At 63.9% G+C, this 13,545-nt stretch overlaps 5 protein-coding genes across 5 annotated transcripts in view; 3 read left to right on the top strand and 2 right to left on the bottom strand.

The window, feature by feature from the left end:
• Positions 1-875, bottom strand: part of EMIHUDRAFT_243344 (hypothetical protein) — a gene marked incomplete at both ends in the record, with an annotated part of 2,580 nt that extends 1,705 nt beyond the window's left edge. Inside the window, one exon of the mRNA XM_005771431.1 lies at positions 504-875. Within this exon, the coding sequence (XP_005771488.1) occupies positions 504-875 (372 nt within the window). The remainder of the gene's footprint in view (positions 1-503) is intronic.
• Positions 876-3,030: 2,155 nt separating this feature from the next.
• Positions 3,031-3,732, bottom strand: EMIHUDRAFT_118201 (hypothetical protein; the record flags this gene model as incomplete). The annotated part of the gene is made up of 1 exon (XM_005771430.1): positions 3,031-3,732. One exon carries the CDS (start codon positions 3,730-3,732, stop codon positions 3,031-3,033), a length of 702 nt encoding a protein of 233 aa, XP_005771487.1.
• Positions 3,733-3,969: 237 nt separating this feature from the next.
• Positions 3,970-4,850, top strand: EMIHUDRAFT_243341 (hypothetical protein; the record flags this gene model as incomplete). Its single annotated transcript, XM_005771429.1, has 2 exons — positions 3,970-4,457; positions 4,625-4,850. The coding sequence occupies 2 exons, from the start codon at positions 3,970-3,972 to the stop codon at positions 4,848-4,850; spliced, it is 714 nt and encodes a 237-aa protein (XP_005771486.1).
• Positions 4,851-8,342: 3,492 nt separating this feature from the next.
• EMIHUDRAFT_424868 (hypothetical protein) lies at positions 8,343-9,320 on the top strand. Its single transcript, XM_005771428.1, has 4 exons — positions 8,343-8,644; positions 8,724-8,917; positions 8,985-9,077; positions 9,160-9,320. The coding sequence occupies exons 1-4, from the start codon at positions 8,386-8,388 to the stop codon at positions 9,259-9,261; spliced, it is 648 nt and encodes a 215-aa protein (XP_005771485.1). The 5' UTR covers positions 8,343-8,385; the 3' UTR covers positions 9,262-9,320.
• Positions 9,321-12,461: 3,141 nt separating this feature from the next.
• On the top strand, positions 12,462-13,445 carry EMIHUDRAFT_243338 (hypothetical protein; the record flags this gene model as incomplete). The annotated part of the gene is made up of 2 exons (XM_005771427.1): positions 12,462-12,677; positions 12,750-13,445. The coding sequence occupies 2 exons, from the start codon at positions 12,462-12,464 to the stop codon at positions 13,443-13,445; spliced, it is 912 nt and encodes a 303-aa protein (XP_005771484.1).
• Between the last annotated feature and the right edge of the window lie 100 nt (positions 13,446-13,545).

The following is a 13,545-nucleotide window of genomic DNA, read 5'->3' as shown; positions in this document are numbered from 1 at the left end:
GTGGGCTGGTTCGTGATCAAAGCGAGGGCGGAGTGCAGCAGCAGCGGCGCGCGCGGCGGTGTGCAGCGGCAGCGGCGACGGTGGAGACGGGGCGACGGCTGGCGGCGGCTGGCGGCGGTGGGCGTTGCGTCGGTGAGTGGCTGCTGCGAGGGCGGCGGTGGCCGCGCGCCGTTTGTCTGAAACATGAGGCCGTAGGTCGACTCACCGGTGGGTGGGTACGCCTGCGAAGGGAGGGGTGGGGGAGTCGGCGGCCGCAGCGACGGAGCGGCAAAACGGCAGGAGCTACGGCGGCGGGTGCTGCGGCGGCAGCGGCTGCTGCTGTGCCGGCGGAGGCGGTGAGGGCGGCGGCGGAGAAACAGAGCAGCGGCGGCGGCAGGGATAGTGGGGACGGCGATGACGGTGGCGACGAGCGCGGTGGCGGAGCAGGAGGAGGCGGCGGCGGCGGCGGCGGCGGTGGCGGGTGGCGGCGGTGGCAGGTGGCGGCAGCGAGCGCTGGAGCGCACCATAGTGGAGATGCCTCCGCCCTGCACGAATGGGTTGAGGGTGCTGTACGCGTTGTAGCCCGGATCGTTCGCCGCCTGGAGCGACTGCTGGATGCCCGGCACCGGCGTCGGCGCTGGTCTGGCCTTCACGGGCTTCGCATTGGGAGCGATGGCACCAATGTTGCTTCCTCCCAGGAAAGCGAGTTGGGTTGGGGGCTGAGGGATGTTGGAGATGGGTAGCCCCGTCGCTGGGTCCACCAAGTTGGGCACTGCCCCGCTCGCGCCCCCTCCGACGAAGTTGACCCACGCCGCGGGAGGCATCGGAGGGTCAATGTCGGCTGCGTTCGAGCCGCCGGGGTTGGTAGCCTGGTTGATCGTGGGTGGGGTCGCCATCGCGGCAGGCGCTGGCGGAGCTCAGCGGCGGGCTGCGTGCAGGAGCCGACGGCGACGGCCGCAGTGGGCAGAGGCGCTGGCTTTACGCCGGGCTTCAGCGACAGCTTCAGCGACAAGGGTCAGGTTCGTCACGCCGGGGGGGGGAAAGAATTTTTCCGCGGGAAAGAAGCTGCGAGGAGGGGGCGCTTTATTTAGGAGGGGGCGCGCATCGGCGTCGCAGAACGAGGCAGAGGAGAGCGACGCGACAGAGGAAGAAGCGACAAGGGAGAGCACGACGAGAGGGGGGCGACCGCGAGGTGGCATGAAGGTTGCAGCGAGAGTCGGCGAGAGACTGCGAAGAGAGATAGGAAGAGGCGGACGCCCAAGGGTGGGCGACGGCTAGCCTCCCCATCCCTCCCTTGGGTTCGCTGTTTTCTTTCTTTGGCTTGTATTTTAAGAATTCTTTCTTTCTTTTACTGGCGCACTAAAGAAAGAAAGAAAACACACAACCCAAGGGAGGGATGGGAGGACGGCACGCCGCCACCACACAGGGATTTTTTTTAGCAATACCAAACAACTCTAACTTGTTTTGAGAGAGAGATCTTTCTCTTGTTTTGTTGGGATTTTAAGGAGAGGTGTGTGATGCGCTAGCCGTCGCCCACCCTAGGCGCTAGGGAGTCTGCCTCTTCCTATCTCTCTTCGCAGTCTCTCGCCGCTTCTCGCTGCAACCTTACTGGCGCACTGGCCGGCGACATGAAGTCCGCAGTTTTCTCTTCATCTTAAAACTTATTAGAAAAAATGTGCGTGCGAGTTCGAAAGAGCACGCACCACCACAGTGCACAAAACTCACTCAGAAGGACCCCCTAGTCTCTGGGGGGAGGCGGGGCCCCTAGGGGGTACCCATGCGGGGGGGAAATGGGGTCCCATGGCCCGCCGCAGGCGCCGATTTTTTTCGCGTATTTTTCTTTTTTGCGCGATTTTCTACTTGTTTTCATGAGAATTCGCGTATTGCGACCATGCTATCACGCCTTGCGACAGCCTGTCGGCGCTGCTGACCGTGCCCTGCGGCACAATTGACCACCTGCATAGCTCGCGGCCTTAGTACCCAGCATTCAGTGACGACCTGATCGTACGGCCAGTAGGAAGGTGTCCTTCCAGCGCGTGCACGCTTCTGACGCAATGCGCGTCACAAACTGCCTCGGATTGTCGGATTGGCTGCTGGCACTCTCGAGGCTATGCCTACACAGCCTCGCGCGCATGGGCAGTTAAGAGGGACCATGCACCTTCTCACGACAGCGCCGGTGCCTCTCTCTTGGACCGGCAAACGTGGTGGTCTCGTGTCACCAATGTGGGACCAGTGCGGCATCGCGCCATCGTGCATCGACAGCTCTGAACTGCGCCTCACCACTGACCGGGAAGGCCGCCAAGTGGGTCAGCACCGGTCGCACATTGTGGCAGCAGTCAGCAGCGCATGTCTGATAGCTAGAGCAGCAGCATGAGGGTCGCAGGGTCGGATCGTGTCAAGCCTCTCGCCGGCCGGCCGCGCGCAGACGTCGGCCTGTCTGCTGTCTGGAGTGACCTGTCGGCGGTCAGTACGACCGATCAGGTTGGAGTTTTCTGATGATTGGAGGGTCTATCTGTATGTACTCCTCGAGATCTCTCCAAATCTGCCCTCTGTTAGACCGTTAGATCGGGAAGTTGGTGCTAGCTGAGACTAGCGGAGCCGGGGCCCCGTTTCCTCACTGCTGCGCGGCGCACGGTGCCTCCGGGGGGCCCCGCCTCCCCCCAGAGCCCCTAGTAGCCCCGCCCTAGAGGACCCCCCGCCCACCGGCGCGCGTGCCGCGTGTGCCAAAACGCAAAAGAAAGAAAACAATTGAGGAATTTGGAGCACTCGAGTCATCATCAGCCTCACACCCAGGGCCGGGGAGCTAGGAAGTGCAGAGTAAATAAAACAGACACGCCAGACGAGGGGTGGGAGAAGGACAGGGTCCCCACCTGCAAGTAAGATCTTGAGTAAGGACGATCAGGGACACAGGGGAACGGGAGCGGGGAGAGCATCGCGACACGGAGGGGGCGTTTTTTGGTGCACGCCGCAATTCTCAGTGCGCGCCAGTCCCGTGCCCAGAGTCGTTGCCATAAGAGGGCTCCCGCGGCGATCAACACCGCAACTCCTTTTCTAAATTTCACCACTCTTCTTACCGGCTACGCGCACAGACACAGTACGCGGCAGCGCCGACACGTCAACCCGCGTGTACGTCAGCGACGGGTCCCGCACGCCGCACGAGGCGCATGCGTGCAGCGGCAGCGCGTGCGCCATGCGCTCGTCGCTCCACTCGCCCAGCAGCCGCCGCTTCGTCTCGTCGGAGACGTGCACGCAGCGCTGCAGCAGCGCCGCCGTCTCGTCCTCGGGCCGCTCCAGGTCCATGACGACGTTCGTCGAGGCGTGGAAGCGCGTCTCCAGGTCGATGGCCGCCTGCTCGGCCGCGGCGAGCTTGCCCTGGTCGACGCACATGCCGCACACCGCGTGCGCCGGGCAGCCGCACTGGCCGCGTTGTGGGCGCACGGTCTTGGCGACCGCCGGCGCTGCGCGCCGGTCGTGCTGCTCACGCTGCCGGCGGCGCTGGTCGCGCGCCTGCCGATCGCGCGTGTTCGCGGCGGCTGCATCTTTTGCTCGTTTCGCTCGCACCCGAGCGGCTGTCGCCAGGCGCTTCAGGTCGGCGGTGCTGCGCGCGCGGCCGTCGGCCAGGCACAGCCACATGTCCTCCTCCTCAGCAGGCTCGCACGGCTTGCCGTCGAACTGCGGCTGGCGCCCGCGACGATGCTTCGCCCAGGCCGGGCACGATGGTGCCGCGACGAGCGGCGTCGAGGCGACGGCCATCGATGGGTCCAGAAGACTTGGAGACACTTCTCGACCAAAAAATCAAAAAAATCGAGCACAATTGCGTTACATGGGCATGGCCGGGGTTTCTGCACCGAACGATCTTACTTTCGGTCTATCGAAAGCGTTGATCGCTAAAAATTCTTTTTGCGGCCCGGGGCTGCGTGCGGCTTGGCGAGCCGGCAGCCGCTTGCTCGCTGCCACCTCGCTGCTACCTCCGTCGCCCTGGCCTGACAAATGGCAGAGGCGGAAGAAGCACGCCTGCGTCGCGTCATCGCCGCCGGCGCCCGTGCGGCTGCTCGCCTCGACACCAGCTCGACGAGCGCCAAGCTCAAGCAGGCTGCGGGACGGGTTGCAGCCGGCGCCACTGCACAGCACGACCTCGCGCTGCTCTGCTCGCGGCAAGGGCGCGGCTCTGAAGCAGATAGGCTTCTGCGGGCGTTGGGTATGCGCCACCGGCTCTCGGTCTCCATTTTCGCGCCGCCATCGACGGCGACGCCTAGCCCTGCTGGCCTCTGTGGTGCTCCAATAGTGCTCGACGGCGTGCTTCCGCCAGCCGTGATCGCGGGGCTGCAGCGAGCGCTGCGACCGGGAGCTGCCTTCTGGGAGGAGCACGGCTATCCCACGCCGTGCTTCTTCTCGTACCGGCACGACCTCACGGCCTCCAAACCACCGCTCCTCCTCGTCGAGCAGGCTGCCCGCCTGCTGCAGCCGCTGATGGAGCGGTCGCCTCGCGCTCTCAAAGAGGGAGAGCCGCCCCATCAGGCCTCGGGACCTCGTCACAACCCGAGGATAGGCACGCCGCCGACTTGTACCCGGGAGGCGGCGGCGGCGGCGGCTCGGCGGCGCCTCGCCTGAGGACGGTTGAGTGGTGGGCTCACACGCGGAGCAGCCGCCGCGCGCTCCACCAGCTGCACTTTGACCTCGACGAGGCGACGCTCCTCTCGGGCGGCGGCACGCGCCACCCCCTCGTCTCGTCGGTGCTCTACCTCGGCGGGAGGAAGGCGGCGCCAACCATGGTCACCACGCAGACGCTAGCCTCCGGGTCGGGCGACGCGGCGGCAGAGGCGACCACTCCCGGCCCCAGGCTGGCCGCGCGCCGTCCAGCGCGTGGGTGACGCGGCGCACGTGTGCGTCTCCAGGCGAGCGCCTTCCTCGTCCGGCCCAAGGAGGGGCGGCTCCTCCTCTTCCGGGGCGACGTGCTGCACGGCGCGCGAAGGGCCCCGCCCGTCCTCGTGCCCGCCGCCTCAGCCTCGAGATGGTTGCTGTGGCAGGCGTGCTGCCGGAGAGCCTCGCTCGCGGCGAGGGCGAGGGCGAGCGAGAGGAGGAGGGCGAGGAGGAGGGCGAGGAGGAGGGAGGCCGGCTGACGCTCATGTTTGGGTGGTGGGCGAGTCACTGCCCTCCCACGCCACCTCGCCTCCTCCTCCCCGCCCGCCACCGAAGGCCGCCGGCCCCGCTCTTCCCGTGCATGCGCCTGCCGGCCCCGGCGGCTTGCGCCGGCGCCACCTGCCCGGCGAGTCGAGCCCCCCCGGCGGCGGCAGTGCGCGAGGCGTGCCTCCCCACGCTTGAGAGCCGCTGCATAGGCGGCCCGCCGCGACGCGCGCTGGCGGAGCGTGCCGGGCTGGATGGCGGAGCTGGCGGCGCTGCCCGAGGCTGCGCCGACCGAGGCGGGGGAGGGAGGGGGGGGGGCTCGAAAGCGCGTGCGCGTGAGCGCGCAGGGTGTGGCGGGGGCGGTGCAGTACGTGGGCAAGGTCTGGTCGCCGGTCGCGCAGTCTTCGCCGCCAGGGGAGGCGGCGGCGGAGGCGTGGCGCCTCTCACAGCCACGGCCTCATGCTCCTCTCCCGCACAGTTCCGCTGGAGCCGTCGGTAGGCGCCGCGTCTGCTGCAGCGGTTCGGGCCGGGCTCCGTACAGTTCCACACGCTCTTCTTCCTCCGCTCCTTTGACGAGATTGAGGAGCTTGGGCGGAGGCCGGAGGAGCGGGGCGCGGTGGTCGTGGCTGGGCGTGGTGGGGAGAGCGGGTCGGAGGAGGAGGAGGAGGGGATGGACTTGGCGAGCGCGCTAGCCTTGGCGGAGGAGCAGCGGGCGGAGGCCTTGCACCGGCGCCAGCGGCCCCGCAAATGATCTGAACTGAGTCGACGCGTCCGGAGTGCTGGAAATAAATAAATAAAAACGGACACCTCTACTGTGAGATGGGGGTAAAAAGGAACAGGTCCCCGCCCTTGCGATCTTTGTGCAAGGGTTCTTTGTGGGTGTGGTCGGCGACTAGCCGGGGTCGTGTCCCCCCGATGCCATGCGCGATATGGGGGAGAGTGGTACGTGGTAGCACTAGCCGTCTTCCACATGGTCCCCGTCGGGTTCCTGCTGCTCCTAATCTCTTCGTACATCCTCCTGCTAATCTCCGCAAAGTCCTGCTCCCTCCCTCGTCTCGCCCTGCGCGTTTGCTCCGCCTCCCCGTCGTCTGCCCTGCGTCTCGTCTGGCGACGGGTCCTCCATTAGTCGGTTGAGGTCGCCGCCCTCCTCGTGCCTCTTCCCAACCTTCCCTCGGCGGCCGATGCCATCTGCTCCGGCTCCCCCGTCCCCGGGTCTGCCCTGCTCTCGTCTGCGCTAGTTTCTGTTTTGTCATCACCGGTGTCCGTCCTCTTCTTTCTCCTCTTCTTGTATGCTTTGTGCATCGCGTCGATTCCTTTTCGCGTGAGCACCACCCTGAAGCCCGCCCAGCAGCTGAACCGCTCCCTAAGTCGAAGGAGCATTATCAGTCTCACCCACTTCGCGCGCTGCCCACTGTCTCCGCTCCCTCCCGCTTGAGCCGCCGGAGTGCTGGAGAGTCGAGTACGTTGTTATATTTAAGAGGTGATAGTCAACATGTACAGTCTGTTGCGGGCATTAAGAAAACAGGATCCCGCGGCACGCCGCCGTTTCTAAGCCTTTCCACCCACCCCACCCACCCCACGCCGTGGTTTCTTAGCTTCGGCCGGCACCCCAGGTCAGCCGGGATCTAGGAATTTTTAGGTAAAATGACAATAAGGAAGCGCTGGACCGATGCGCCAGTCAGCAGTCTTGGGATGACAGGAAGACGCACACACCTCCATCCACACCGCCCAGAACACCGCAGACTTGGGCAAAATGACAAGTGCGCGCGCCGCAGGCGAAGAGAAAATTTGAGCGGGGCTCCTGTTCACACTCGTGTGTGGGCCCTTTCTTGGGGCCGCGCCTGCGGCGCGCCGTGGTTTCTTAGATTTTCGCGGAAATTGCTTGGTAGGGTTTCTTAATGGGACGCTTTCTTAATGCCCGCAACAGACTGCACATGTACATGTGCAGATGCAGGAAGAGGGCCGCTATATAGCATATACATAAATAAAAAATAAATGAGTGTGGGATAATCGAGCTACGCTGAGCTCACCTCATGAGGGCGCGGGACACGCGGTACGTAGGCGGGACCGACACGCGAACCGCCACCAGGCGGGCCGGATCGGGGTCCGGTGCTCGACCTTCGCGCTTCGCTCTCGGCGCTCGGGGCTGCGGGCCGCTCTGCGGCGCGGGCGCAGAGGCTTTGTTACAACGGGCTGCTGCTGCTGCTGCTGCTGCTGTTGCGCCCCGGCTTGTGCTTGCTTGCGCGCCTCGTCTTCTAGGCGTAGACGCTCCGCACTTGGAGCCGGGCGGACTGAGAAAAAAGAGAGAGCACCTTAATTTGCGAGCCTCGCTGTCGGTTGATAGAGCAGGCCGGCTGCGGCTCCTGATGTACCTCCACTTTTGGGTGGCGGTCGCGCGCTGCCGACGGCGCTCGCCGGCGCTACGGCGCTCGCGGCGCGCTCGTGGCGTTCAGGGCGGCTCGCACACACACACACACACACACACACACACACACACACACACACACACACACACACACACACACACACACACACACACACACACACACACACACACACACACACACACACACACACACACATGCATGCATGCATGCACAGACACACAGCCCCTTCCCCTCCCCCCTCAAGACCTTCCCAAGGGCGAGGACACGCGCAGGCCGCACCTCTAGTGAGGCCCGCATAGTATGTGGGAGACTCATGCCGCCGCCCCTGCCACCCCTGTGTCAGTGTGCCCGTGGTAGTGAGAGACTGCCGGTGAGAAGCCGGAGGAAGGTCGCCAGACTGAGATGAGACCGCCAGTGGAGTTGGGATTCCACCGTGCACCGCGCTGCGAGCCTGTCGTGTCCCTTGTCAGGAGCAGGAGAGCCCCACCTGTGCCCCTGATCGTCCTTCCAAAATCCTGTTCGTGCAGGTGTGGAAAAAAGAAAGAAAGAAAACAGAGAACCCAAGGGAGGGATGGGAGGACGGTACGCCGCCACCACACAGGGATTTTAGGGGAGAAGTGTGGTGTTAGCCGACAGGTGTGGACCCTGTCTCCCATAGTCTTTTTCTTTTGCCGTCGCTAGCGGGGATCCCTCGCCACCGCCCTCAAGCATGATCCGGGCTCTCGTCGTCGGCGCTGGTGCAGCAGCCGTGCTCTACATCTACATCAACGAGCGCGAGTCGCCGATGAAGCTTCCCGTTATGAGCACAATAATGACGCCCATGTTTCGAAGGATGATGGCGTTCACCGCGGGCGGTGACCCGGCCAAGGACTGCACGCAGCCGGAAGTCGCCGAGATGGAGGAGAAGGCATGGAAGGATGTCGAGGGCAAAGACTGGCGACTCTACCAGAAGATGCGGCCATATAACCTCAAAAGCTTCACATCCAAAGCTCCAGCCAACGGGAGCGTCGCCCCGGATGGGCCTGCTCTCACGCTCGCGGGGAAGCCTACGTCCCTGCTGGCCGAGGTCAAGGCGCTCGGTGCAGCAAACGGGGCGGCGCACGTCGCTGTCCTCTTTGATTCCCTCACCTGCCCCATCTGGCGCACGTTTGCGGGTGAGCCGGCGACTTCCCAGACACGTAGGGCAGCAGCATTCACACTCCGCTCTGGCTTAAACGGAATCCCGACCCCCAGGTGTCGATCTGACGAATGCGGCTTACGGGCTCCCCGTGCTGCACGTGTACGTCCTGGAGGCGCATGCCGTGGGCGAGTTTGACACGCCGCCATTGCCGCCGCCTGTGCAAATCAAGGAGGAGATCAAGGTGCACTCCTCGGAAGAGGAGCGGGCGCACGCCGCGGGGCTGGCAAAGGCGTTGCTCGAAGCGAAGGCTGTCCCTTCCCTGGCACACCGCGCAGCGCACCCTGCCCCAAGTCTCAGCGCGCCACGCCACGCAGGTGGGCGGCGAGGTGGCCATGATTCTCGACAGCATGTCGAACGAGCTCGAGCGCGCCTACGAGGCGCGGCCGTTCAGAGCCTACGTCATCGAGGTCTGCTCCCGCTTGCCCGAACCCCACTTGCCCCAGCCACCTCCATCCCGTCCATGGTGCAGAAACTCCTTCTCCCCGTCAGGTGGCGACGAGCAAAGTAGCGTTCGCCTCGGGCCCGGGGCCCTTCAACGTGAATGCAAAGGTCACCGGGCTGAAGGCTTTTGCCAAGAGCGTGCTTTCGTGAGCCGAGGCGGGAGCCGGTCGGCGGTTTTTCGTGGTTGCTTGAAAATGTACACTTGAGTTGATGTTATCATGTGCATGCACATGCACATGCAGAGATAGAGATTTTCAAAACCTTAGCAAAGGTGTTTTACAAGGTGTGAACAGAGGTGTCTGGCTGGGTGCTCGAGGCTGTGGGTGTTGAAATGCGTTTTAGCGGGCCCAATAGACAAAATACCAGACAACACACATCATTTAGGACAGGTGGTGACCGTTTTCCAGACAAATCTAAAACACTCACACATCATTTGGGACAGAAATTGGGACAGGTGGTGACCTTTCCAGATAACTCTAACACTCACACATCATTTGGGACATGAGATCCCTCACACCAAGATCGGTGCAGGGCGGGGACACATGCCCCTAAAAATCCCACATCTCGTGACTCAGAGTTTGACCGTTTTAATTTTTTATTTGGGTGGGACAGGTGACCTTTCCAGACTGCAGACAACTCCAACACTCGCACCATCATTTGGGACAGGTGGTGACCTTTCCAGAAAGAAAGAAAGAAAACTGACAAAACAAAGGAGGGATGGGACGAGGACAGCGGGTCCCCACCTGCACGAGCAGGATTTTGGAAGGACGATCAGGGTACAGGGACACAGGGGAACGGGAGTGGCGAGTGGGGAGCGCATCGCGACACGGAGGGGAAGAGAGAGAGGGGCTGGGCAGGCAGGGTTCACCCACACGACAGGGTCCCATGGATTCCCCTCTCGTATAAGACAAAGTTGACCTTTCCAGAAAGAAAGAAAGAAAGAAAGAAAGAAAGAAAACGGACAAACCCAAACGAGGGATTTCGGTAAAAGGATTTTTGACCGCGCAAGACATAAGGGTGGCTCAGGGCTCTGCCCGCAAGGCGCCCGCGTCGCCGACGCGGTACCATTGACTAATCCCGGAATCACACCCACACGAGCAAATAGCGAAAATCCGAATACCGTGCAAAGGAATTGAGCAGAAGAACGTCGGGGCAAGTTTGGCAAACGCTAAGAAAGTGGGCGATCCGGCGCTTCTATCGATTGGACGGACGAAATGATCGCGGAAAAGTGGGACCGCCATCGTGACATGGGGGGTTCACCATATATGCCGAGCCTGCTCGGCCCGCCATGCGCGCGCGCCTCGCCCGAGCGCAGCCACCTGCGGACCTGGCCAGCCTGTTCCTGGCTCGTGCCCAGCCTCTCCTTCCGCTGCCGCTGGCCTCGCAGTCCTGCCTGCCATCACGCTGCAGAGCCTGCGTAGACGCCACAGACGCCAATTCTGCAGCCCACAGCCCTGGCAACTGAGGGCGAGGGCCAGCAGTATACGACGACGACGGCATCTCACACCCCGCGCTGGCCAGCGCCATCAGCCCCTCACGGCCCGGCCCAACCTCCCTTCGCCTCGCCTCCAGTGCCTCCAATTGTCAAGTCGGACCTCTCTTCTTCAGCGAATGCAGCGGCAGCACCACGTCAGAGGCCGGGCCGACTGGCGGACCTGCATGCCCAGCCATGCCCCCCACTCCCCACCCGCTTGGATCGATCAGCTGACAGCTCCACCAGCTCCACTAGGGTGCCCACAGGACCCAAAAGAAAATAGCTTTCCGGCTCAAAAAGGGACGCACAAGGCAAATCTGATGTTGGAATGTTTCAATAGGAGAGAGGCCTCTTCCGTTGGGGGACCGAGTGACTAGGAAACGAGGGTTCCCCATTGTGTCCCCTTCGCGTGCGAGCGTGACACTGCACTTGGCCTCTTGGCGCCGAGCGCCCGCGGCTCAGACCTTGTGCAAGCCGACCCTCGGTGGGAGCACCGGTCCGGACCGGTGGCGCTCGGTGTGGAGCAAGCAAGACACACCCACCCCCCATCGGCGCGCGCGCCCGACCTTTGAACGGCCGCCAGGAGCACCAAGAGGACTCCTCATGGCTCCTGCACTCAAGTGGGCTTCGACCGGCCTCGGCTTGGGGGGCGGGTTGTCCCGGTTGCGGACGCCTTCTGCAGCCCCCTGGGATGGGGACAGCACCCAAAAACTGCCCCCGGCGGCATACAGCACTGCCAGCCAGCCTCTTCCTCCTCCTAAGGGCTGTACTATAGGCCATATTGCGCCGCCTCCTACTGGCAGCCGGGCGGGCGCGCGCCGCGCGCGCCTTGGCGCGCGCACGGCTCGCAAAGTTCGAACGAGTACTGCCGCCCGGCCGCCTCGAGGCGGCCGGGCGGCAGTACTCGCCTCGCAAGGCGCGCACCGGCTGCTCTGGCTGCTGCGCCGGCGGCCGCTGCGCTGGCCGCTGCTGCGCTGGCCGGCGAGCGGTACGACCGCCGGTGGCCGCTGCACCCGCGCCTTCCCTCGCGGGCGCCGTCGCGCCGCGCGCGCCCAAGTCTGCTGGCACACGGCACGCGTCGTCACACAGCCGCGGAGAACAGGCGGTGCAGCGCGCGAAGCGCGCGCGATCTCGTACTTTCAAGGCTGGATCCGGCCATTCCAAGGGTATACCTTTGAGAATCCCCAGCGTCCCTCCCTCCTAGTCACACTCTCAATTTCTCGACTCTCCAACACGAAGTGCTGCGATCGAGGTTCGCCCATTTCTTTTTTACTTTCTTTTTTGGGGCCCTGTGGGCACCCTAGCTCCACCACACCGCGTGTCGTGTCATGAAGCATGATAGATAGACATAGAAAGCACGTGAACCATCGAAAGGTCTGGGTCTCATAAAAGAACTCTCGACGCCCGCCGCGCCCGCCCGCGCCCCGCCCCTTTTGCGCAGCAACACCTTAAATTTCATGGCCCTCCAAATTCGGGTCGGAGCGTAGGCTGCCGTAGCGGAGTGGGGCCCGAGTTTGAAAAAGGCGACGGACGCTTGCGTCCTAGCCTCCAACAACGCCTCCCCGGCGCAGAGGAGCCCCCGGAGGGATGCTCAACCGCTCCACGCCACGCCGCTAAAAAAAGAAAGAAAGAAAACAGACAACCCAAGGGAGGGATGGGAGGACGGCACGCCGCCACCACACAGGGATTTTAAGGAGAGGTGTGTGGTGCGCTATCCGTCGCCCACCCTAGGGAGTCTGCCTCTTCCTATCTCTCTTCGCAGTCTCTCGCCGATTCTCGCTGCAACCTTCATGCCACCTCGCGGCCACGCCGCTTGCATTTTTCTGCGACGCGTGCGAAGTTTGTAGCAGCCTCGCACCTTCATCCCGGGTGTGGCATGATTGGCGACAACTTCGAGTACTCCCTCGGCCCGCCGGACTCTGGGTTTTCGCTGTTCCTCGCCGAGCGCACCAAAAAGGTTCACTTTATTCGCCACGCCGAGGGCGAGCACAACGCGGCGACGGCGAGCAGCGGCTCGAATGACGTGCTCACTCGCGGTGACAATCCTGCGAGGGACCACCCGCTGTGGGACGCCCGCCTCACTGACGTCGGAGTGCAGCAGGCACACCGTCGCCGCTCGCTCCGCATTGCCGCCACAAATCCGACGCCGCCCTCACCCTAACAGGCGCAGAAGCTCAAGCAGCACCTCGCGAGCCGCCCAAGCGGCGGCCGCTCCTTCACCGCCTTCGACCTGGTGGTGGTGTCTCCGCTGACGAGGACGTGCGAGACCGCCTTCCATATCTTCGGGCCGGGCCGGCAGCCGGGCAAGCCCGGCTTCCTCTCAACGCTCGACGCGCCCGACGGGTCCGAGGAGAAGCTCCGCGGCGAGAAGGTGCCGGCGCCGCGCATCCTCGTGCGCGAGGAGTGCCGCGAGCGGTGGGGCCAGTACGTGTGCGACGGCAGGCGCCCGGTCTCGAAAATCATGCCCGAGTTCCCGTCCTTTGACTGGTCCGAGGTGCCGTATGACGACGACCACTTCTACACGGAGGACGCGCGCGAGAGCGACGAGCACTGCTGCGAGCGCGGCATCGCGTTCCTGCAGTGGCTCAACAAGCGACCCGAGAAGTGCATCGCCGTCGTGACGCACTCGTCCTTCCTGCGCCACATCTTTACGCAGTTCGGCGGGAATCTTCACAAGGACGACCAGGACTCGCTGCAGCGCCTCGCCGGCAACTGCGAGCTCCGCTCCATCGTGATGTGCAGCCACGGGAATAAGGACGGCCTCGACGTCCCGCCGCTCACTTCGGACGCGCCGCGCTCGACGGTGCGGATCAGCAGCGCCACCGACCTGCTCGCCGGTGCCCACAACGCCCCGCCGTGAGCTCCTTTTAGAGCGGTCTGCTCCTGTGGCGGATCGACCTCTCACGGCCCGTGCGCGAGGATGAACGTGTGCGGTCGTACGAGTTCCGCCCACTCGCCGC

Source organism: Emiliania huxleyi, assembly GCF_000372725.1.
Source record: "Emiliania huxleyi CCMP1516 unplaced genomic scaffold EMIHUscaffold_385, whole genome shotgun sequence".
Taxonomy (NCBI): Eukaryota; Haptophyta; order Isochrysidales; family Noelaerhabdaceae; genus Emiliania; species Emiliania huxleyi.
The sequence above is the reverse complement of the archived record's forward strand: the minus strand, read 5'-3'. Positions and strand labels throughout refer to the sequence as shown.